This window comes from Pristiophorus japonicus, chromosome 23, assembly GCF_044704955.1.
Source record: "Pristiophorus japonicus isolate sPriJap1 chromosome 23, sPriJap1.hap1, whole genome shotgun sequence".
Lineage (NCBI taxonomy): Eukaryota > Metazoa > Chordata > Chondrichthyes > Pristiophoridae > Pristiophorus > Pristiophorus japonicus.
In genome coordinates, this window is record NC_091999.1 from 14,422,061 (window position 1) to 14,445,851 (window position 23,791).

Below are 23,791 nucleotides of genomic sequence, written 5' to 3' on the forward strand. Positions count from 1 at the left end.
GCCAGGGATATGCTGTGTAACTGGGTGCAAACACTCCTGCACTCCCCACACATCACTTGTTTCCTATTTGGCATGAAAGTAACGTGTTAGTTGCAACAATTCATTTGATTTGATTTCAAATAGTTTAGTATAGAAATTGAATTATGCTTCTATGATTTTTTTTCCCCCCAACTCAGATTCATGGCCTCAATTTTTCGCTATGTACAGTCACAGAATTCCAACTCTGCGACTGTACATTGCAATTCCAACCCTGGGACTGTACATGGGGATTCTAACCCTGGGAGTGTATGTGGGCTTTCTAACCCTGGGGGAAGAGTACATGGGGATTCTAACCATGGGACTGTATATGGGGATTCTAACCCTGGCATTGTACATGGGGATGCTAACCCTGGCACTGTACATGGGGATTCTAACCCTGGCACTGTACATGGGGATTCTAATCCTGGGACTGTACATGGGGATTCTAACCCTGGGACTGTACATGGGGATTCTAACCCTGGGACTGTACATGGGGATTCTAAACCTGGCACTGTACATGGGGATTCTAACCATGGAACTGTATATCGTGTCCAGACGTTCGGGCCCCCTTTGGAGATGACCAGGCCTCTACTTCCCCGCAGTGCTCCAGGTGTGGTCTAGCCAGGGCTTTGTGCAGCTGCAGAGGGCTGGCAGCACCCGTGAAATAGTATCAAGAGAGGTAGCTTGGTAGTGACTTTCATTTTAAACTTTAAATCAACTTGGGAAACTTATAAATAACTTGGGAAAACATTTTTAAAACTCAAGAAGAAACATTTAAAACTTCTGAAAAAACTTTTAACCAACGTGGAAGAACTTTCAAGAATTCTTTTCTTTTAAATTTTTATTTATTTAAGGAATTGAAGAGTGCACCCCAATCTAACTAGAAAATAGTTTGATGTGTTTTATTAGCATCATTTTCAGTCATTTGAAACCGGGTTACACACGACGATACCTGGCGAGCAGGTGTGCCTCTGACCAGGTGTCCTGGACATCAACCTCCCGCCTCCTGCATCCCTCCAGAGGCGGGATTTCATCCCTTCATTTATTTATTTATTTGTCTATATCCCAAATATTAAACTCCAGTCCAGTTACAGGAGTTATCAGCAGAAGCAAACCACAATTGTCAGAATGAACATGGTTCAGTCAGGATGTGATTAACAGCAGATTTCAACCCCTGCAGTCAGTTGTGAACTCGCTGGTGTCTCAGCAGGGTGGATGACCGAGTGAATCCCTTCCCACACTCAGAGCAGGTGAATGGCCTCTCCCCAGTGTGAACTCGCTGGTGTCTCAGGAGGTGGGATGACCGAAAGAATCCCTTCCCACACTCAGAGCAGGTGAACGGACTCTCCCCCATGTGAACTCGCTGGTGTCCCAGCAGGTCGGATGAACGAAAGAATCCCTTTCCACACTCAGAGCAGGTGAATGGTCTCTCCACAGTGTGAACTCCCTGGTGTGTCAGCAGGTGGGATGGCTGAGTGAATCCCTTCCCACACTCGGAGCAGGTGAACGGCCTCTCCCCAGTGTGAACTCGCTGGTGTCTCAGCAGGTCAGATGACCGAAAGAATCCCTTTCCACACTCAGAGCAGGTGAACGGACTCTCCCCCATGTGAACTCGCTGGTGTCCCAGCAGGTCGGATGACCGAAAGAATCCCTTCCCACACTCGGAGCAGGTGAATGGCCTCTCCCCATTGTGAACTTGCATGTGTGTCAGCAGGGTGGATGAGTGAGTGAATCCCTTCCCACACTCGGAGCAGGTGAATGGCCTCTCCCCAGTGTGAACTCGCTGGTGTGACTGCAGGTGGGATGACTGAGTGAATCCCTTCCCACACGTAGAGCATGTGAATGGCCTCTCCCCAGTGTGAACTCGCTGGTGTGACTGCAGGGGGGATGACTGAGTGAATCCTTTCCCACACACGGAGCAGGTGAACGGCCTCTCCCCAGTGTGAATGCGTCGATGAATTTCCAGTTCTGATGGCGACCTGAATCCCTTCCCACAGTCCCCACATTTCCACGGTTTCTCCATGGTGCGGGTATCCTTGTGACTCGCCATGGTTGGATGATCAGTTAAAGCCTCGCCCACACACACAACACGTTTACAGATTCTCTGCGCTGAATGGTGCGATGTTTCTTCAAGCTGTGTAACTGATTAAAGCTCTTTCCACAGGCAGTGCCATGGAACACTCACTCGGGTGTGTGTGTCTCAGTGCCTTTCCAGTCACACTGATATTTACAATATTGTCCCACAGGCAGGACAGACAAATATTTCTCCTTCCACTTTCAAAGGCCGATGATATTCAGGTCCTGATGAATCGATTGACTCAGTCAGATCTTGACGCGGTTTGGTTTGTGTTTCCTGTCTGAAACTCTCCCCTTCTAATACACTGCAAAAGGAGATAACAAAACTCATCACTGTCAGTACAAGACACAAATTCAGAATAGACACATCTAGGGGCCAAGTTTCGACAGGAGTTGCTCCTATTGTTTTGGAGTATCCCATAAATCACAATTCTCCACGTTTGGTTTGTTCCACTTTCAGTCAGTGAGTTCAGTTTCTTTTTCCAGCCACCTAAACCATTTTGGCCAGTTAAGCAAGTTTAGACAGCGAAAAGTTACTCCAAACTAACTTAGGCCTGAGCCAGTGCCCACTTTTGTTCGCTCAGAAAAACCTTGCGGACACTTTAGAAATCAGGCGCAGGTAGCCAGAGATGGCGGGCGGGGGAGGGGTTGTGGAGGGAAGGGAAGTTAGAGGATTTTCCAAAGCATTAAACACTTCACTTTTAAAAATAAAGAACCATCACTAAGAAAGCAATAAAGAAAGGAAAGATAGATTACGAAAGTAAACTTGCGCAAAACATAAAAACAGCTAGTAAAAGCTTTTACCGATATATAAAACGGAAGAGAGTGACTAAAGTAAATGTTGGTCCCTTAGAAGATGAGAAGGGGGATTTAAGAATGGGAAATGTGGAAATGGCTGAGACCTTAAACAATTATTTTGCTTCGGTATTCACAGTGGAAGACACAAAAACCATGCCAAAAATTGCTGGTCATGGGAATGTGGAAAGGGAAGACCTTGAGACAATCACTATCACTAGAGGGGTAGTGCTGGACAGGCTAATGGGACTCAAGATAGACAAGTCCCCTGATCCTGATGAAATGCATCCCAGGGTATTAAAAGAGATGGCGGAAGTTATAGCAGATGCATTCGTTATAATCTACCAAAATTGTCTGGACTCTGGGGAGGTACCAACGGATTGGCAAGCAGCTAATGTAACGCCTGTTTAAAAAAGGGGGCAGACAAAAGGCAGGTAACTATAGGCCAGTTAGTTTAACATCTGTAGTGGGGAAAATGGTTGAAACTATCATTAAGGAAGAAATAGCGGGACATCTAGATAGGAACAGTGCAATCAAGCAGACGCAACATGGATTCATGAAGGGGAAATCATGTTTAACTAATTTACTGGAATTCTTTGAGGATATAACGAGCATGGTGGATAGAGGTGAACCGATGGATGTGGTGTATTTAGATTTCCAAAAGGCATTTGATAAGGTGCCACACAAAAGGTTACTGCAGAAGATAAAGGTACACGGAGTCAGAGGAAATGTATTAGCATGGATCGAGAATTGGCTGGCTAACAGAAAGCAGAGAGTCGGGATAAATGGGTCCTTTTCGGGTTGGAAATCGGTGGTTAGTGGTGTGCCACAGGGATCGGTGCTGGGACCACAACTGTTTACAATATACATAGATGACCTGGAAGAGGGGACAGAGTGTAGTGTAACAAAATTTGCAGATGACACAAAGATTAGTGGGAAAGCGGGTTGTGTCGAGGACACAGAGAGGCTGCAAAGAGATTTAGATAAGTTAAGCGAATAGGCTAAGGTTTGGTAGATGGAATACAATGTTGGAAAATGTGAGGTGATCCACCTTGGAAAAAAAAAAAAACAGTAAAAGGGAATATTATTTGAATGGGGAGAAATTACAACATGCTGCGGTGCAGAGGGACCTGGGGGTACTTGTGCATGAATCCCAATAAGTTAGTTTGCAGGTGCAGCAGGTAATCAGGAAGGTGAATGAAATGTTGGCCTTCATTGCGAGAGGGATGGAGTACAAAAGCAGGGAGGTCCTGCTGCAACTGTACAGGGTATTGGTGAGGCCGCACCTGGAGTACTGCGTGCAGTTTTGGTCACCTTACTTAAGGAAGGATATACGAGCCTTGGAGGGTGACAGAGACGGTTCACGAGGCTGATTCCGGAGATGAGGGGGTTACCTTATGATGATAGATTGAGTAGACTGGGTCTTTACTCGTTGGGAGTTCAGAAGGATGAGGGGTGATCTTATAGAAACATTTAAAATAATGAAAGGGATAGACAAGGTGGAGGCAGAGAGGTTGTTTCCACTGGTCGGGGAGACTATAACGAGGGGGCACAACCTCAAAATACGGGGGAGTCAATTTAAAACCGAGTTGAGAAGGAATTTCTTCTCCCAGAGGGTTGTGAATCTGTGGAATTCTCTGCCCAAGGAAGCAGTTGAGGCTAGCTCATTGAATGTATTCAAATCACAGATAGATAGATTTTTAACCAATAAGGGAATTAAGGGTCATGGGGAGCGGGCGGGTAAGTGGGGCCGAGTCCACGGCCAGATCAGCCATGATCTTTTTGAATGGCGGAGCAGGCTCGAGAAGCTAGATGGCCTACTCCTGTTCCTAATTCTTATGTTCTTATGTTATCATCAATAATAAATGATCAACAATTCAATCAATAAATAAAATTTAAAAAGAAATTAAAAATCAATCAATAAATAAAAAATTGCCACCTCACCTGCTGCAGCACATATCCGTTCCGGAGCACTGCGAGCCCTCGAGCAGCACACAGCCCTGCCTGCCTGATGACATTTTCAAGGTTGAAGAGTTTGGGCGGGACCCGCCGCCGGGGAAGAGTTTGGGCGGGGCGCGTCGCCGGGGAAGAGTTTGGGCGGGGCGCGCCGCCGGGGAAGAGGTGGTCGGGCTGCCCCATCGCGGAGCTGGTGTTTGGGCGGGCCGGCAGGGAGGCCGCGAGGTAAGAGCAGTGGCAGCGAGGCGAGGCCCGAGGTCAGGCAGCGGTGAGGTGAGTGACGGTGAGGGGTGGCGAGGCCCGAGTTCGGGCAGCAGCGAGGTGAGGGACAGCGAGGCGAGGGACTGCGAAGCAAGGCCAGAGTCCGGCAGCAGTGAGGCGAGGGGCGATGAGGCGAGGCGAGGGCCGAGTTTAGGCAGCAGCGAGGCGAGGCAGGCAGGCCACTCGGCCCTGGCTAGGGGCAGTGAACATCGCGTCGTTCCTTCGGCCAGGGATAGGGTCGCCCGGAGCCACGACACGCTGGGAGGGCCAGGAGCTACTGTGTACACACGCAGACTCCACTGCACACACGGGCAGCTGCTGACACTCTTTTTGGCGCATGGCTGTAGCTCCGCCCCCCGCTGCTTCTCTTGTGCTCAGCCCAAAGCAGGCCAGATCACCGTGGAGAATCCCGAGGTAAGTATAAGGCTCACTTTTCCTTCTAGAAAGTCGGCGGACCTCTCGGAGGTGCACCGTTCTATGGGTCAGTCGAAACTTGGCCCCCTAGTTTCCATGGAACATTCTTTCTTCTCTTGTTCTTCCAAAGCTGTAAATCCCTGTCTCACACATTGTCCCTCCTGCTGTGCTGAAATCCAAATCAACACACAATTCTAAACTGTTTCTCCTCCACTCCCAGTTTTCACCACCAATTCTGACTGGGTTCAGAAATACACTCACTGGTACACTTCCTTCTCCTATAGGAGTGGACTCTGGCTGGATTCACTTGTACACTCACTGGTTCCCCTCCCATAAAGGTACTGACTCTGGCTGGAATCAGTTCTATACTCACTGGTTCCACTATCTCTCCTGCCCTGAAGGTACTGACTCTGGCTGATTTCAGTTCCACACTCACTGGCTCCCCTCCCCTGAAGGTGCTGACTCTGGCTGGGTTCAGTTCTACACTCACTGGTTCCCCTCTCCTGAAGGTACTGACTCTGGCTGGTTTCAGTTCTACACTCACTGGTTCCCCTCCCCTGAAGGTGCTGACTCTGGCTGGGATCAGTTCCACACTCACTGGCTCCCCTCTCCTCCCCTGAAGATGCTGACTCGGTCTGGTTTCAGTTCTGCACTCACTGGTTAACATAAGATATAGGAGCAGCAGTAGGCCATGCGGCCCCTCGAACCTGCTCCGCCATTTAATATGATCATGGCTGATCCGATCATGGACTCAGGTCCCTTCCCTGCCCGCTCCCCATAACCTCTTATCGTTTAAGAAAGTGTCTATTTCTGATTTAATTTATACAATGTCCCAGCTTCCACAGTTCTCTGAGGCAGTGAATTCCACACATCCACATCCCTCAGAAAATAAATTTCTCCTCATCTCAGTTTTAAATTGGGGCCCCTTATTCTAAGATTATGCCCTCTAGTTCTAGTCTCCCTCATCAGTGAAACATCCTCTCTGCATCCACCTTCTCAAGCCCCCTCATAATCTTATATGTTTCGATGAGATCACTTTTCTATCTTCTGAATTCCAATGAGTAGAGGCCCAGCATATTCAACCTTTCCTCATAAGTCAACCCCCTCATCTCCAGAATCAACTTTTTGAACCTTCTCTGAATTGCCTCCAAAGCAAGTATATCCTTTCGTAAATATGGAAACCAAAACTGCATGCAGTATTTCAAGTGTGGCCTCACCAATACCTTGCACAACTGTAGCAAGACTTCCCAGCTTTTATACTCCATCCTCTTTGTAATAAAGGCCTTGTAATAATTCCATTGGCCTTCCTGATCATTGCTGTACCTGCATACTGATCTTTTGTGTTTCATGCACAAGTACCCCCAGGTCCCGCTGTACAGTAGCACTTGGCAATTTTTCTCCATTTAAATAATAACTTGCTCTTTGATTTTTTTTTTCTGCCAAAGTGCATGACCTCACACTTTCCAACATTATACTCCATCTGCCAAATTTTTGCCAAATCACTTAGCCTGTCAATGTCATTTTGCAGATTTTGTGTGTCCTCCTCACACACTGCTTTTCCTCCCATCTTTGCATAGTCAACAAACTTGGTTACACGACACTTGGTCCCTTCTTCCAAGTCGTTAATACAGATTGTAAATAGTTGGGGTCCCAGCACTGATCCCTGCGGCAACCCGCTAGTTACTGATTGCCAAACTGAGAATGAACCATTTATCCCGACTGAATATTTCCTTATAAGTCAACCCTCTCATCACCGGAATCAACCTCATGAACCTTCTCTCAACTGCCTCTCCTTTCCTCCCCTGAAGATGCTGAATCTGTTTGGTTTCAGTTCTACACTCACTGGTTCCCCTCTCATCCCTTGAAGATGCTGACACTGGCCGGGTTCAGTTCGACACTCACGGGTTTCCCCCCATCTCTTCCCCTGAAGGGACTGACTCTGGCTGGGTCCAGTTCTACACTCACTGGTTCCCCTCCCCTGAAGCTGCTGACTCTGGCTGGGTTCAGTTCTCCACTCACTGGTTCCCCTCCCTCGCATCTGCCCCGTCCCTTAAGGCACTAACTCTGGCTGTGTTCAATTCCACACTCACTGTTTCCACTCCCTCCCCTCTCCAGCAGGCAGAGTTTAGGAAGTTAGAAGAGAGATTAAAAAGCAGGACCTCAAAAGGTAGTAATCTCCAGATTCCTCCCGATGTCACGAGCTAGTGAGTACAGAAATAGGAGGATAGAGCAGATGAATGCCTGTCTGGAGAGATGGTGCAGGCGGGAGGGCGTTAGTTTCCTGAGGCACTGGGACCACTTCTGGGGGAGGTAGGACATGTACAAACCAGATGGGTTGCACCTCAACAGAACCGGGACCAATATCCTCACAGGGGGGGTTTGCTAGTGCTGTTGGGGAGAGTTTAAACTAGCTTGGCAGAGGGATGGGAACCTGAAAATAGATTCAGTAGGGAGGGGAGTAAAGCTGGAATTAGAAAGCAAAAAGAAAGAAAGTGAGTTTGAAGCAGAGAGGAAACAAGCAGGAAAAAAAGTGTAAAAAAACAAACTTAACGGCACTTTGTCTAAATGCACGTAGCATTTGTAACAAAATAGATGAGTTGACGGCACAAATAGATACAAATGGGTATGATCCGATAGCCATTACAGAGACGTGGTTGCAAGGTGACCAGGACTGGGAATTAAATATTCAGCGGTACTGGACAATCCGGAAGGACAGACAGAAAGGAAAAGGAGGTGGAGTAGCTCTATTGATAAAGGATGGAATCACTGCAATAGTAAGAAACGATATTGGCTCAAATGATAAGGATGTTGAAACAGTTTGGGTGGAGATAAGGAACAATAAGGGGAAAAAGTCACTGGTGGGTGCAGTCTATAGGCCCTGTAACAATAGGTAGTCTGTTGGTCAGCGCATAAATCAGGAAATAGTGGGGGCTTGTAAAAAGGGAACAGCAATAATCATGGGTGATTTTAGCCTCCATATTGATTGGACAAATCAAATTGGTCAGGGTAGCCTTGAGAAGTTGTTCATAGAGTGCATAAGGGACGGGTTCCTTCAGCAGTATGTAACGGAACCAACCATGGGGCAGTCTATCTTAGATCTGGTCCTGTGTAATGAGACAGGAATAATAAACAATCACCTTGTAAAGGATCCTTTGGAATGAGTGGTCATAGCATGATCTGAATTTGAAATTCAGATGGTGGGTGAGAAAGTTGGATCTCTAATCTTAAGTAAAGGAGATTATGTTGGTATGAGGGCAGAGTTGAGTAGAAACATAGACATAGAAACTGTTGTAGAGAGTAGAAATATATATAGACTTAGGCATTAGGCACCTGCTGGATATTTAAAACTCACATAAGCTTAAATGGACACACACATAAAATGGCTGCCCAGGCAGTATGGGAAATCAGGTAGTCAAACTGTGAACTGTTGAACGTTCACTGACCGAGCAATAACCCTGTGAGGCCCACTGTAGGAATGCCTGGGAAGACAGAGATAAGAAGGAAACCATCTCCTGTGAACAAGGCCATGAAACCAATTATTTCAGGAAGAAAGATAAGAGGGAAACCATTTGCTGTAAACAAGGCTATATACCAATTATTTCTCCCAGATGAAAGAACTAATTCTATTGGGTTAAAGAACCTATATGTAATCTATAATCGTTCTGATTGGCTTGTGTCCAGCCGTGATGGGCTGTGCAACTGCAGTAAACTGTTTTGTAACTGTTGTGAAACATATAAAGGTACATGTAACTCTTTGTTCTGTGAAGAGAAACCTGGATACGGTCCTGAGTTTTTCCTTCCCGCTGAGCGTAATAAAAGCTGCTTCAGCATTGGAACCGACCCTGAGTGTTGAGTGATTCTTCTAAGAAAACACTAACGCTAACAATGGCGTAGTCGACGGGATTTCCCGGAGTCGCTGGACGCCCTTGGAAAAAACCCGGGTGAGTATAAAAAACAAGTATAAAGGGTGCGGAAGGTGGAAGCTGGTTGATCGACATGAGGAGACGGTCTAATATCTCAAACGCCTAGCCTGAGCCTGAATTAAGAGGACTTTTGTCCCACGTGACGGCCAGGAACCAAGTAGGCGTAGGGAACACACTTAGACCGTGGGATCGTGATACCGAGAGACATCTTCCGGACCCAGTAGTGTAATTTGAAATACCCCGGGATAGAACCAAGCGGTGTACAGCGGCTAACGGAATCCAAACCTGTGAACAGGGTCGGACCAACGGGCTGAGCGGTGGTAGGTAGTCGTTAAGGATACGTAGAGCACTGCGGGAATTGCTTAAACACGTTTTTAAGAATTGTATAAGTTTGTGTAACAGCAGAACTTGTGACCTGACAGTAGCCAAGAGACAGTTTACTACAAGTCGCGCTAGAAAGAAAGCGGACCGCTGAGAGTAGATTCCTAACGATACCAGTCCTACCCAGGAATGGCCATGAAAACAAGTAAACTCGAGTGGGGACCAGAAGGGTCGCTTACCCGCCACCTGGCGGAAAAACAAAAGAAGCTAATTGAAAAAATGATTAAAGCAGGGTGGAATCCTCAGGAATTAGTTATGTGAGGAATTATTTAGATAAAACTACGAATTCCCTGAAAGGTCATGGATCCAAAAATAGAGCCGGCCAAAACAAGAAGAGAGACTGTTGTAAATGTCTGATCGTTGAGTGAGAAGTGTCTGTGTGATTTTTGACTGCAGAATGAATTTTTGTTTTATGTTTTCATGTTCCGAAAGCCTGGTTGGAAGAGGAATGCAAGTGTCTGTTTATTTTAGAAACAGAGTGAAAGTCTTTTTTTTAAACCCTTTGTAATGTTGTCCTGTATGTGGGAAGTTTTAAGACATTTAAGTTAGAAACGCAGGTGTGGATTTATTCGGATGATAAGTTACGGAGCTAGGAAAATAAAATAAAGAATAGGTTTGTTGAGCAAAATATTTATTTGACATGCTCACTTACTTGCCGAAAGAAAACATGCAATGATTGATTGGGTTGAAAGACATAAATTTAGTCTCGGAATGAGATAAAGAATGCTTTAAAAAAAAAGAGCTTCTAAAAAAAAAGTTTTAAATTGAAATTACAACGTTTGAATTGGGATTTTGAGATATTCAGAGAAGGCACAGGAAATACTGAGGTGGATTTAAAAAAAAAAAGAGAAAGATTAAATTAAATCTGATCAGGTCAAACTCCTGGGCAAGTGGCGAGCTATCTGCGAAGGTGTAAAAGGAACTTTTGGAAAATGTTAAAAAAAAAACAGCAAGCTTTAGTAACGACTTTGAAACTGGAGCATTTTGAGATAACGAAAAAGCACTCAAACTCTCAAAGATGGACTTCATTCCAGTTATGGAGAAAAAGAAAAAGATAAAGACGCCACTTTGAAAGTAAACAAATTAACAACGTTATGGAGTTACGAACCCTCCGTGTAAAATACAAAACCTAATTTGAAGAAAGAAAAAAAAAAGATGTAACGGACTAAATGGAAAAAGACATAACTTACTAAATACTAGTTGATGTTTGCTGTGAAAAAGATATTGGTTTAATTAGAAGAGAAAAAAAAATAATTGGAATAAGTAAAAAACACTCTACATGGATTCGAATTTTCAAAAGTTTCAATGCAGTTTGAAAAGATTTCTAAAATGGACAGTGTTTATCAAAAATGTCCCGAACAGTCTAAACAAGCAGGAGGGTTTTGAAGATAACGAGGAGAAAGAGAGAAATAAAAAAAAAACAGAATTGAATTTCAGTAAACAAAATTGCTATTGTATGTGTGGTCTTGTTTTAAAACAATTTAAAAAAAAAAAAAATTCTTTGGCAAGTACTTGAATTAGAAGTTAAGAAAACATTGGAGTTTACTCTAATGATTTATGCTGTTTAACGGATTCCTAATTTCGAAGCCAGTTTTGAAGGCACAAAGACTTTTTTTTCAGATGATTACGTGAAGTCACGTAATGACATCAGGTCTTCTTACAAACCTGGAAAGGAGTTAACCCTTTCCATTGACAGCCGTTTTATACTGAACATTATTAATTTGGATTTCTTAATAGGAAAAAAAAAACTCACCTAACAGGAAACAAAAATAAAAACAGAACTATCTTATGTAATAATACTTGCCTGATACAATAGATATTCAATAAAACAAATTGAAGAGTTAAAAGCTAAGATAAACAGGCTGGAAGAGATAACGGGACTAGACGGATAGTGCAGTGCGCAGCCATAGCACCATCACCTCTGGCAATAGAGCCAATGTACCCCACAGTGGGTAGGTGTAGTCCACAAACCCAACCTAACGGTAAAGCAGACAGCGATGTTTGGAGGAATAGCTTTGGCCTTGGTCATAGGAGTTTGGGTAATATTTAAGTGGGTAAAGACACGGGCGCACGCCCTACAGATTCAGCTCGAAATGGTTCGATTATAACCTTGTGCTTCTGATTTTGCAGGGTGACAGGGACACTCGTAGAGCAAAAAAACTTAACCCCTGGTGACGACCAGGCCGTCTGTTTAAAATTACAGATAATACTTACCGGAATGGGAATACGAACGGCGCTACTCGTAATATGGATAGCCCTGCGACATGCACGTACCCTGGGCAACACCGACGGACAGCAGAGCACGCTGGAAATAAACAACTATATGAACTATGGAGTCTTGTTTAATTTAACGGACGGAATGTGCATTCCAGCAGCCAAGGACTGGAGCAAGGACAGGACTTATTTTAATGCATGGTTACAAGTGAATCCTAATAAGGATAAGGGTATGTGTACAGTGCTCCACGGGTATAAGGAGCAGATGCATTAAACGGAGGGGTGTCAAAGGGCCTGATGAATGTACTTTCGGCATAATTTGTGCTCCTCCGGGACAATCCCAGCAATCAGTCATCCGCAAGAAGGGAATGGGGCTGTGTGGGTATTACGAGGAGGCGGGGGCGGCTGCAATATCATTGTATGTATGTTTCTCACCCCCTCCGACACCGCGCCCCATAAGAATCACTACATTGCCCGAGGAACTGCCTTGCCCCATAACTACGAAGGGACCAGAGAATGGGATTGTAATGTACAGCGAGGGGGAACTGTTGTATGATAATGTTAAACATGAAATTGTGCCTGTTCTGATCAATATTTCAGGCATCCAGATGCCGGAATATTGTACCGAACAGTCAAGGAAGATGTACAATGTATTAAGTAAAGTCGTAATGCAGCAGGCTGCCGATGCAATGGGTGCCAGTAAGTTCCGGGGACAGGGGTTAGCCCCCAGGATGAAGAGGGAAATAGTAAATGATGTTGCTACCGTTTTCAATACAGGAACCTCCGTAGTGAACTCGATAGACATACAAGGGCTAAATGAGAGGGTAGAACAGCTTAAAGGGGTGATGAAGGGGTTATTGGAGAGGGTGGAGCAAAACCAGGAAGACCAGGCCAACCTAGGAAAGGAGGGTGTCGAAATCCAGTTGGATGGCATCTCAGTCCTGGAAGCTCACGCTAAAACCATCAATCACCTCATTGATAGAGAACAAGAAGATACAATAAAGCAAAGACAGGGGCAACTCTGTCATGCTTATGGTCTGTGGATGGTGGGACAGATCCGCCACAACCTCGACCAGATCCAACGCGGGGAAGTACCCGATTGGATAGACAGTTCACATTTAGCTCAGTTGGCGAACCAAAGGGGGACACTGGATAATTGTACTCTGAAGGGACTGACCCGAGTATACCCCGCAATTCTAGATTGCCAGATGGGTAGGACTACCGGGATAGGGATAGTCCTGTTGATCCCTATAGCAACGCCGGACTCAGGGCCGTTCCCCTTATACCAACTAGAGAATATCGGAGTGATACGGGAAAATGTCTCCATACGCTACTACCTAACCACCACCTCTGCCGTTCGTCGAAACAACATACTTACCGGGATTTCCCTAGCAGATTGCAAGCAAAGGGGGGAAATCACAGTATGCCCTCACCCGGTGGGCCGAGGCGAACTAGACGAGTGCGGGTTTAACCGAACCAACGGGTGTGTACTAGAAATAGTGCCCGCACACATGCACTTCGCGAGGGCAGGCTACGGAGGGAGGGGAAGATACTGCGTCTCTACTACTGAGCGTTCATACCAGTATAATGACCTGCAGTGCCCTATACCGCAGCCAAACTTTTGCTTTACACCACTACGACCTGTCGCGATCGGGCAATCGCATATCACCCAGGTTAGGCGCCGGAAGTCCGAAGTTATTGAAGTAACTGATCAGCTCCATGATCATTTGCAGGATTATGACGAGCCAGAGCAGGTCCCTATCCCACATCTAACCGAAGTATTACGGGAGTTGAGGCTCAGAGTGGGTCAATCTGTAAAACTCTATCACCAGCTACAAACTAAAATCAAAGAAGATACCGAGGTAGACTTACAAAGTCAGAGTTGGTGGAGAAAGGTCTGGGACTGGGGAATAAATGTGAATATCCACCCATGGATTCGAATTATTTCACACACACTGGTCGGAATACAATTAATCTTAGCAATAACATGGGGCGTGATGGCCTGCCAGGTATGCAGGCGCCACAAACGGCAGAAACGGACCAATCACCGTTCCCTGGATATTAAACAAGCCTGTTTGATAAGGGGACGGGAGGAGCTAGCCTTTGTTAATTTGATCTAAGCAACCGGGACTCCTGAAACCGCGTGACTGGCCAGCACGTTGAGGCAAGGAGTACCGGGCAGTGCACAAATATCAGATAAAGGCAGTACGGTCGGTTAAAAGGGGACTAGGACTAGTCCCTTTACCGAAAGGGGGGAATTGTTGTAGAGAGTAGAAATATATATAGACTTAGGCATTAGGCACCTGCTGGATATTTAAAACTCACATAAGCTTAAATGGACACACACATAAAATGGCTGCCCAGGCAGTATGGGAAATCAGGTAGTCAAACTGTGAACTGTTGAACGTTCACTGACCGAGCAATAACCCTGTGAGGCCCACTGTAGGAATGCCTGGGAAGACAGAGATAAGAAGGAAACCATCTCCTGTGAACAAGGCCATGAAACCAATTATTTCAGGAAGAAAGATAAGAGGGAAACCATTTGCTGTAAACAAGGCTATATACCAATTATTTCTCCCAGATGAAAGAACTAATTCTATTGGGTTAAAGAACCTATATGTAATCTATAATCGTTCTGATTGGCTTGTGTCCAGCCGTGATGGGCTGTGCAACTGCAGTAAACTGTTTTGTAACTGTTGTGAAACATATAAAGGTACATGTAACTCTTTGTTCTGTGAAGAGAAACCTGGATACGGTCCTGAGTTTTTCCTTCCCGCTGAGCGTAATAAAAGCTGCTTCAGCATTGGAACCGACCTGAGTGTTGAGTGATTCTTCTAAGAAAACACTAACGCTAACAAAACATAGAAAATAGGTGCAGGAGCAGGCCATTCAGCCCTTCGAGCCTGCACCGCCATTCAATGAGTTCATGGCTGAACATGAAACTTCAGTACCCCCTTCCTGCTTTCTCGCCATAACCCTTGATCCCCCGAGTAGTAAGGACTTCATCTAACTCCCTTTTGAATATATTTAGTGAATTGGCCTCAACTACTTTCTGTGGTAGAGAATTCCACAGGTTCACCACTCTCTGGGTGAAGAAGTTTCTCCTCATCTCGGTCCTAAATGGCTTACCCCTTATCCTCAGACTGTGACCCCTGGTTCTGGACTTCCCCAACATTGGGAACATTCTTTCTGCATCTAACCTGTCTAAACCCGTCAGAATTTTAAACGTTTCTATGAGGTCCCCTCTCATTCTTCTGAACTCCAGTGAATACAAGCCCAATTGATCCAATCTTTCTTGATAGGTCAGTCCCGCCATCCCGGGAATCAGTCTGGTGAACCTTCGCTGCACTCCCTCAATAGCAAGAATGTCCTTCCTCAAGTTAGGAGACCAAAACTGTACACAATACTCCAGGTGTGGCCTCACCAAGGCCCTGTACAACTGTAGCAACACCTCCCTGCCCCTGTATTCAAATCCCCTCGCTATGAAGGCCAACATACCATTTGCTTTCTTAACCGCCTGCTGTACCTGCATGCCAACCTTCAATGACTGATGTACCATGACACCCAGGTCTCGTTGCACCTTCCCTTTTCCTAATCTGTCACCATTCAGATAATAGTCTGTGTCTCTGTTTTTACCACCAAAGTGGATAACCTCACATTTATCTACATTATACTTCATCTGCCATGCATTTGCCCACTCACCTAACCTATCCAAGTCACTCTGCAGCCTAATAGCATCCTCCTCGCAGCTCACACTGCCACCCAACTTAGTATCATCCGCAAATTTGGAGATACTGCATTTAATCCCCTCGTCTAAATCATTAATGTAAACTAGCACAAAATATAAAAACAGATAGCAAGAGTTTCTATAGGTATATAAAAGGAAAAAAGAGTGGCTAAAGTAAATGTTGGTCACTTAGAGGACGAGATCAGGGAATTAGTAATGGGGAACATGGAGATGGCAGAAACACTGAACAAATATTTTTTATCAGTCTTTACGGTCGAGGACACTAACAATATCCCAACAGTGGACAGTCAAGGAGCTACAGGGGGGAGGAACTTAACACAATCACTAAGAAGGTGGTACTCAGTAAGATAATGGGAGTAAAGACGGATAAATCCCCTGGAGCTGATGGCTGGCATCCTAGGGTCTTAAGAGAAGCAGCAGCAGGGACAGTGGATGCATGGGTTGTAATTTACCAAAACTCCGTGGATTCTGGGGAGGTCCCAGCGATTGGAAAACTGCAAACGTAACGCCCTTATTTAAAAAAGGAGGCAGAAAAAAAGCAGGAAGCTCGAGACCAGTTAGCCGAACATCTGTGGTTGGGAAAATGTTGGAGTCCATTATTAAAGAAGCAGTAGGAGGATATTTGGAAAAGCAAAATTCGGTCAGGCAGAGTCAGCATGGATTTATGAAGGGAAGGCATGTTTGACAAATTTGCTGGAATTCTTTGAGGATGTAACAAACAGGGTGGATAAAGGGGAACCAGTGAGTGTGGTGTATTTCGACTTCCAGAAGGCATTTGACAAGGTGCCACGTAAAAGGTTACTGCACAAGATAAAAGTTCACGGGTTTGGGGGTAATACATCAGCAAGGACAGAGGATTGGCTAACTAACAGAAAACAGAGAGTTGGATAAATGGTTCATTCTCTGGTTGGCAACCAGTATCTAGTGGGGTGCTGCAGGGATCAGTGCTGGGACCCCAACTATTTACATTCTATATTAAAGGACTTGGAAGAAGGGACTGAGTGTAACGTTGCCAAGTTTGCTGATGATACAAAAATGGGAGGAAAAGCAATGTGTGAGGACACATAAAATCTGCAAAAGGACATAGACAGGCTAAGTGAATGGGAAAAAATTTGGCAGATGGAGTATATACATGCACTTTGGCAGAAAAAAATCAAAGAGCAAGTTATTATTTAAATGGAGAAAGATTGCAAAGTGCTGCAGTACAGCGGGACCTGGGGGTACTTGTGCATGAAACACAAAAGCATAGTTTGCAGTGACAGCAAGTGATCAGGAAAGCGAATAGAATCTTGGCCTTCCTGATCCATGTTTATGAAAGGATATACTTGCTTTGGAGGCAGTTCAAAGAAGGTTTCGGTGATGAGGGGAATGACTTATGAGGAAAGGTTGAGTAGTTTGCTCCTCTACTCATTGGAATTCAGAAGAATGAGAGGTGATCTTATCGAAACGTATAAGATTATGAGGGGGCGGGACAAGGTGGATGCAGAGAGGATGCTTCCACTGAAGGGGGAGACTCGAAGTTGAGAGCATAATCTTAGAATAAGGGGCCACCCATTTAAAACTGAGATGAGTAGGAATGTCTTCTCTCAAAGGGTTGTAAATCTATGGAATTTGCTGCCTCAGAGAGCTGTGGAAGTAGGGTAATAGAAACATAGAAAATAGTTGCAGGAGTGGGCCATTCGATGTTTTTGTGACTGGAAGGCTGTTTCCAGTGGGGTTAGGCAGGGCTCAGTGCTGGGTCCCTTGTTTTTTGTGGTATATATATCAATGGCTTGGTCTTGAATGTTGCGGATATGATTAAGAAGTTTGACGGTGACACTAAAATAGGCTGTGTGGTTGAGAATTAAGAAGAAAGCTGCGGACTGTAGGAAGCTATAAATGTACTGGTCAGGTGGGCAGTAAAGTGGCAAATGGAATTTAATCCGGATAAGTGTGAGGTAATGCATTTGGGGAGGTCGAACAAGGCAAGGGATTACACATTAAACACTGAAAATTGTAGAGGAACAAAGGGGCCTTGGAGTGTAGGTGCACAGATCCCTGAAGCTGGCAGGCCAGGTAGATAAGATGGTTAAGAAGGCATATGGAATACTTGCCTTTATTAGTCGAGGCATGGAATACAAGAGCTCGGAGGTTATGCTTGAACTGGTTAGGCCGCAGTTGGAATACTGTGTGCAGTTCTGGTCACCACGTTACAGGAAAGATGTGATTGTACTGGAAAGGGTACAGAGGAGATTTACAAGAATGTTGCCTGGACTGGAGAATTTTGGCTATGAGGAAAGATTGGAGATGCAGAGTCCATTCTCTTTGGAACAGAGGACACTGAGGGGAGACCTGATGAAAGTGTATTAAATTATGAGAGGCCTGGATAGAGTGGAGAGGAAGGACTTGTTTCTTTGGCAGAGGAATCAACAACAAGGGGGCACAGATTTAAAGTAATTGGTTTAAAGGAGAAACAAAGGGAAATTTCTTCACCCAGAGGTTTATGGGGATCTGGAACTCACTGCCTGAAAGGATGGTAGAGGCAGAAACCCTCACCACATTTAAAAAATACTTGGATGTGCATTTAAAGTGCCATCACCTACAGGGCTACGGACCGAGAGCTGGAGAGTGGGATTAGGCTGGATAGCTGTTTGTCGGCCGGCACAGACACGGTGGGCTGAAATGGTCTCCTGCCATGCTGTAAATTTCGATGATTTTATGATTAATGACCTAAATGAAGGGACCGAGTGTAATGTATCCAAATACAAAACTAGGTGGGGCAGTAAGCTGTGAGAACCAAGAGTCTGCAAGATATATAGATAGACTATGTGAGTGGGCAGTAAGGTGGCAGATGGAGTCTAATGTAGGGAAATGTGAGGTTATTCACTTTGGAAGGAACAACAGAAAAACAGAATATCTTTTAAATTATGAGAAACTTTTAAACGTCAGTGATCAGAGAGATTTGGGGTGTCCTCGTGCAAGACACACAGAAAGTGAGCATGCAGGTACGCAAGCAATAAGGAAGGAAAATGGTTTGTCCTTTATTGCAAGGGTTTGGAGTACAAGAGTAAGGAGGTCTTGCTACTATTGTACAGGGCCTTGGTGAGACCACACCTGGAGGACTGGGCACAGTTTTGTTCTCCTTATCTAAGGACGGAAACACTTACCTTGGAGACGGTGCAACAAAGGTTCACAAGATTGATTCCTGGGATGAGAGGGCTGTCTGATGATGAGATAGAGTGTAGAATGGGCCTATACACTCTCGAGTTTAGAATAATGAGGTGTGATCTCATTGAAATATACAAGGTTCTGAAGGGGACTGACAGGTTAGATGCTGAGAGGTTGATTCCCCTGGCTGGACTGTCGAGAACTCGGGGGCACAGTCTCAGGATAATGTGTAGGCCATTTAAGACAGAGATGACGAGGAATTTCTTCACTCAGAGGGTTGTGAATCTTTGGCATTCTCTTCCCCAGAGGGCTGTGGATGCTCAGTCTATGCAAGGTTGAGATAAATAGATTTTTGGGCTCTAGGTGAATCAAGGGATATGGAGATCAGGCAGGAAAGTGGAGTTGAGGTCGATGATCAGCCATGATCTCATTGAATGGCGGAGCAGGCGCGAGGGATTTTATGGCCTCCTCCTGCTCTTATTTCTTATGTTGATATCCAGGGGGCTCTAGATTTATTAGTCCTACCCTTTTTCTTTAATGTAACATACTTCCTCTGAACTCTCATTATCTCCTCCTTGAATGCCTCCCACTGCTCTGAGACTGATTTAACTTCAACATAAGAACATAAGATTTCAGAGCAGAAGTATGCCATTTGGCCCCTCGAGCCTGCTCTGCCATTCAATGAGAACATGGCTGATCTTCTACCTCAACTCCACTTTCCTGCACTATTCCATATCCCTTGATTCCCTTAATTTACAAAAATCTATCGATCTCTGTCTTAAATATACTCAAAGACAGAGCCTCCACAACCCTCTGGGTTAGAGAATTACAAAGATTAATGAGTGAATAAGTTTCTGCTCATCTCAGTCCTAAATGGACAACCCCTTATTTTGAAACTGTGACCCCTGGTTCTAGACTCCTCAGGCAGAGGAAACATCCTCCCTGCATCTATCCTGTCAAGCCTTGTAAGAATTTTGCATGTTTCAATGAGATTATCTCTCATTCTTCTAAACTCCAGAGAAAACATGCCTAGTCTACTCAATCTCTCCTCAGAGGACAATCCTCCCACCCCAGGAATTCAGTTTGGTGAACCTTCGTTGCCATCCTAAATGGCAAGTACATCCTTCCTGAGGCAAGCAGCCAAAACTGTACACAATACTCCAGGTGTAGTCTCACCAGGGCCCTATATAATTGCAGTAAGACGTCTTTACTCTTGTCCTCAAACCCTCTTGTAATAAAGGCCAACATACCATTTGCTTTCTTCATTGCTTGCTGTACCTGCATATTAGCTTTCAGTGATTCGTGTACAAGGACACCAAAGTCCCTTTGAACACCAGCATTTCCCAATCTCTCACCATTTCCAGCAGCTGTTTCCAGTCCACTTTGGCTAAACCACATCTCAGCTTCGTAAAATTGGCTTTTCCCCAATTGAGAACTTTTATTCCTGGTCTATCTTTGTCCTTTTCCATAACTACCCTAAATCTAACTGAATTATGATCACTAGCACCAAAATGCTGTCCCATCGATAACCCTTCCACCTGCCCAGCTTCAGTCCCGAATACGAAGTCCAGAACTTCCCCCTCTCTTGTTGGGCTTGCTACGTACTGGCTAAAAAGTTCTGCTGGTTGCTGACCCCTCTGCGAAGGGAAATAGATCCTTCCTCTCCACTCTATCTAGGCCCCTCAAAATTTTATACACCTCATTAAGGTCTCCCCTCAGCCTCCTCTGTTCCAAAGAAAACAAACTATTAAGAGGGTTGGTGGGCTGGAAGAGTTTACAGAGATAGGGAAGGGAGAGACCCTGGAGAGATTTGAACAAGAGGATGCGTATTTTAAAGGCTGATGCCACCAGCCATCTCGCCCAGCACAGAATGTAACTCACGACCAACAGGAAGGATGTTTCTTTAACTACTACGAATGCATAATGCGAGGAAATCAATCTCTGTCCCTTTAACTAACAGCGACATGGAAAAGGGGAAATGAATGACCTTTAAACACCTGGTGCACTTGGCACTGAAACTCATGATAGGAACTCCAGGAAAACAAAATACTGACAAATGTTGAACTGTTTTGTCGACAAAAGAAATCTCAATTTAACTTTTAAAAGATAAATTGTTTCACAGGGGTTCACACAGACTCACCTGACAGGCCGACTCAGAATCCACCCCTCAAGCACCGTGATTGGTTGCAGAACACGCTGCTCCCTGGGCCCTCCGGCCTCTGACCTCTCTTCCTGTTGGTTCCCAGGGCAATCAATCATCACTCGCCAACATTACGCTGCCACATTAAGTTGAGGGGCTTGGAGGAAGAAATAAAATGAGGCTGTGAATCTGAGTTAAGAAATAAAATTAGAGAAGCATGATTCAATGAATGAGGAGAGGCAATATAAACTAAAGGGTACAATCCTAAAGCGGGTGCATGAACAGTGAGACCTGCGGGTATATGTGCACAAAATGCTGAAGGTGGCAGGACAGGTTGAGAAAGCAGTTAAAAAAACTTACAGGATCCTGGGCATCACAGAGTACAAAAGCAAGGAAGTTATGATGAACCTTTGGAAATCACTGGTTCGGTCTCAATTGGAGCATTGTGTCCAATTCTGGGCACCGCACATTAGGATGTGAAGGCCTGAGAGTGGGTGCAGAAAAGATTGACAAGAATGATTCACGAGATGAGGGACTTCAGTTACGTGGATTGACTGGAGAAGCTGGGGCTGTTCTCCTTGGAGCAGAGAAGTGTTCAAAATCTTGAGGGATCTGGACAGAGAAGATAGAGAGATACTGTTCCCACTGGCGGAAGGGTCGAAAACCAGAGGAGAGGTGATTGGCAAAAGAACGAAAGGTGACATCAGAAAAATCTATTTTATGCAGCGAGTGGTTAGGATCCGCAATGCACGGCTTGAAAGGGTGGTGGAGGCAGACCCAATCACAGCTTTCAAAAAAAAAAAGGAAGTTGGATAAGTATCTGAAAAACATTTGCAGGGAGGTTGGTAAGGGCAGGGCAGTGGGACTAGCTGGGAGCCGGCAAGGGTTCGACGGGCCGAATGGCCTTCCGTGCTATAACCATTCTCTGATTGTGTGAGCAGAACCACTCTGTTCCCTGACTCAATCTAAAGCCTTCCTGATTGTGAGCACCTCTGTTAAACCTGCCCTGCACCTTCACTGCTCCAAGGAGAACCACCCCAGATGCTGCAGCCATCATCTTATTGAATGGCAGCAGGCTCGAGGGGCCAAAGCGCCGACTCATCTCCTATTTCTGATGATCTCATGTATTCATGTCACTGGTCCCCATGATGCTCCTGCTCCCTGCAGTAAGATGGCCGCCGCATATGCTCCCTGCCCTGCAGCGGACAATGGAAAGCACTGTGACGATCGGAAGGCAATCAGTGGCGGTGGGCGGGGCCGCGGCACCAATCAATCACTGGTCCCTAACGGTGCTGACTCTGGCTGGGTTCAGTTCTACACTCACTGGTTCCCCTCCCCTGAAGGTACTGACTCTGGCTGGGTTCAGTTCTACACTCACTGGTTCCCCTCCCCTGAAGGTGCTGACTCTGGCTGGGTTCAGTTCTACACTCACTGGTTCCCCTCCCCTGAAGGTACTGACTCTGGCTGGGTTCAGTTCTACACTCACTGGTTCCCCTCCCCTGAAGGTACTGACTCTGGCTGGGTTCAGTTCTACACTCACTGGTTCCCCTCCCCTGAAGGTACTGACTCTGGCTGGGTTCAGTTCTACACTCACTGGTTCCCCTCCCCTGAAGGTGCTGACTCTGGCTGGGTTCAGTTCTACACTCACTGGTTCCCCTCCCCTGAAGGTACTGACTCTGGCTCGGCTCAGTTCCAGACACTGACATCACTCACGTTGTACCTGCACCAAGATGGCCACACATGCGCGGTGCTACTCACTGAATCAAGATGGCGGGGCGCTGAACCTGCCCTGCTGCACCAAGATGGCCGCCGTTAGTCTGGGCCTGTGACCGGGAGAAAGCCCGGAGGCTGCAACCGCCGATATTCCGGTTACTATTCCGGGCTTACGGCGGACACCGGTTGTTTATGAAGCCTCTCCGGCTCCCCGCTGGTCCATTACTCCGCTGCGTCCCGCTGAAAAGAACACTTCTGAGGAGCCTTTCCAACACATATCCACTCCGCCATTACACGAGTCGCGCATGCTCCAAACACCCCCAGTAACCGCGTCTGCGCACTGAGCTCTTGTAGTCTGGGAGAGGCACATTCTCCCCCGCGGGGCATGCTGGGAAGATAAGACCATGAATAATAGGAGCAGGAGTGGGCCAGATACTGCACGGTTTATATACAGAGTAAAGCTGCCTCTGTATCCCAGGGCAGGTACAGCACGGGTTAGTTACAATTTAAGGCTTGCTGTACGCTGACCCATCAAACACTCCCAGGGCAGGTACAGCATATATTAAATACACAGTAAGGATCCCTGCACACTGTCCCACCAAGTATTCCCAGGGCATGCACAGCACAGGTTAGATACATAATAAAGCTCCCTCTATACTGTCCCAAGAAAAAATCACAGGGCAGGTACAGCACAACTATTTTGTTGTTGATCTGTAAATCAAATGCACCCTGATTAAAGAGGGGAGGGGACACTCTCACCGACAAAATATACCAATTAAACTTTGGACGGTAAATTTAAATCAAGTTAAAATTTGGTTGCTGGAGGCGATGATGCACTCCAGTCCCTCTGGTGCCGACCTCTTACAGAAGGCTGCAAGCGTACTGGTGGCAGGTACAGCACATGTTAGATACAGAGTAAAGCTCCCTCTACACTGTCCCATTAAACACTCCCAGGGCATGTACAGTACATGTTAGATACAGAGTAAAGCTCCATCTACAGTGATG

General features: G+C 45.7%; 2 protein-coding genes across 4 annotated transcripts in view; both read right to left on the minus strand.

Annotated features, from left to right (window-relative positions):
• The window catches only part of LOC139235632 (zinc finger protein 239-like), a 786,713-nt gene that overhangs the window by 325,649 nt on the left and 437,273 nt on the right, over positions 1-23,791 (minus strand). The gene's annotated exons all lie outside the window — the stretch shown is intronic.
• Positions 894-23,097, minus strand: LOC139235631 (zinc finger protein 436-like). Of its 3 annotated transcripts, XM_070866678.1 has the most exons (4): positions 22,832-23,097; positions 21,074-21,230; positions 12,039-12,129; positions 894-2,399 (listed from the first exon to the last, which is right to left on the minus strand). In XM_070866678.1, exon 4 carries the CDS (start codon positions 2,066-2,068, stop codon positions 1,199-1,201), a length of 870 nt encoding a protein of 289 aa, XP_070722779.1. In that variant the 5' UTR covers positions 2,069-2,399; positions 12,039-12,129; positions 21,074-21,230; positions 22,832-23,097; the 3' UTR covers positions 894-1,198. The 3 variants fall into 3 exon arrangements, with proteins under 3 accessions (XP_070722779.1, XP_070722777.1, XP_070722780.1); XM_070866676.1 differs by lacking the exon at positions 12,039-12,129; XM_070866679.1 differs by lacking the exon at positions 12,039-12,129 and having other exon boundaries at positions 21,074-21,262.

Bases quoted from the DNA above. Each gene is read 5' to 3' on its own strand.
- LOC139235631 (XM_070866676.1), bottom strand. From the start codon at position 2,068: ATGGCGAGTCACAAGGATACCCGCACCATGGAGAAACCGTGGAAATGT.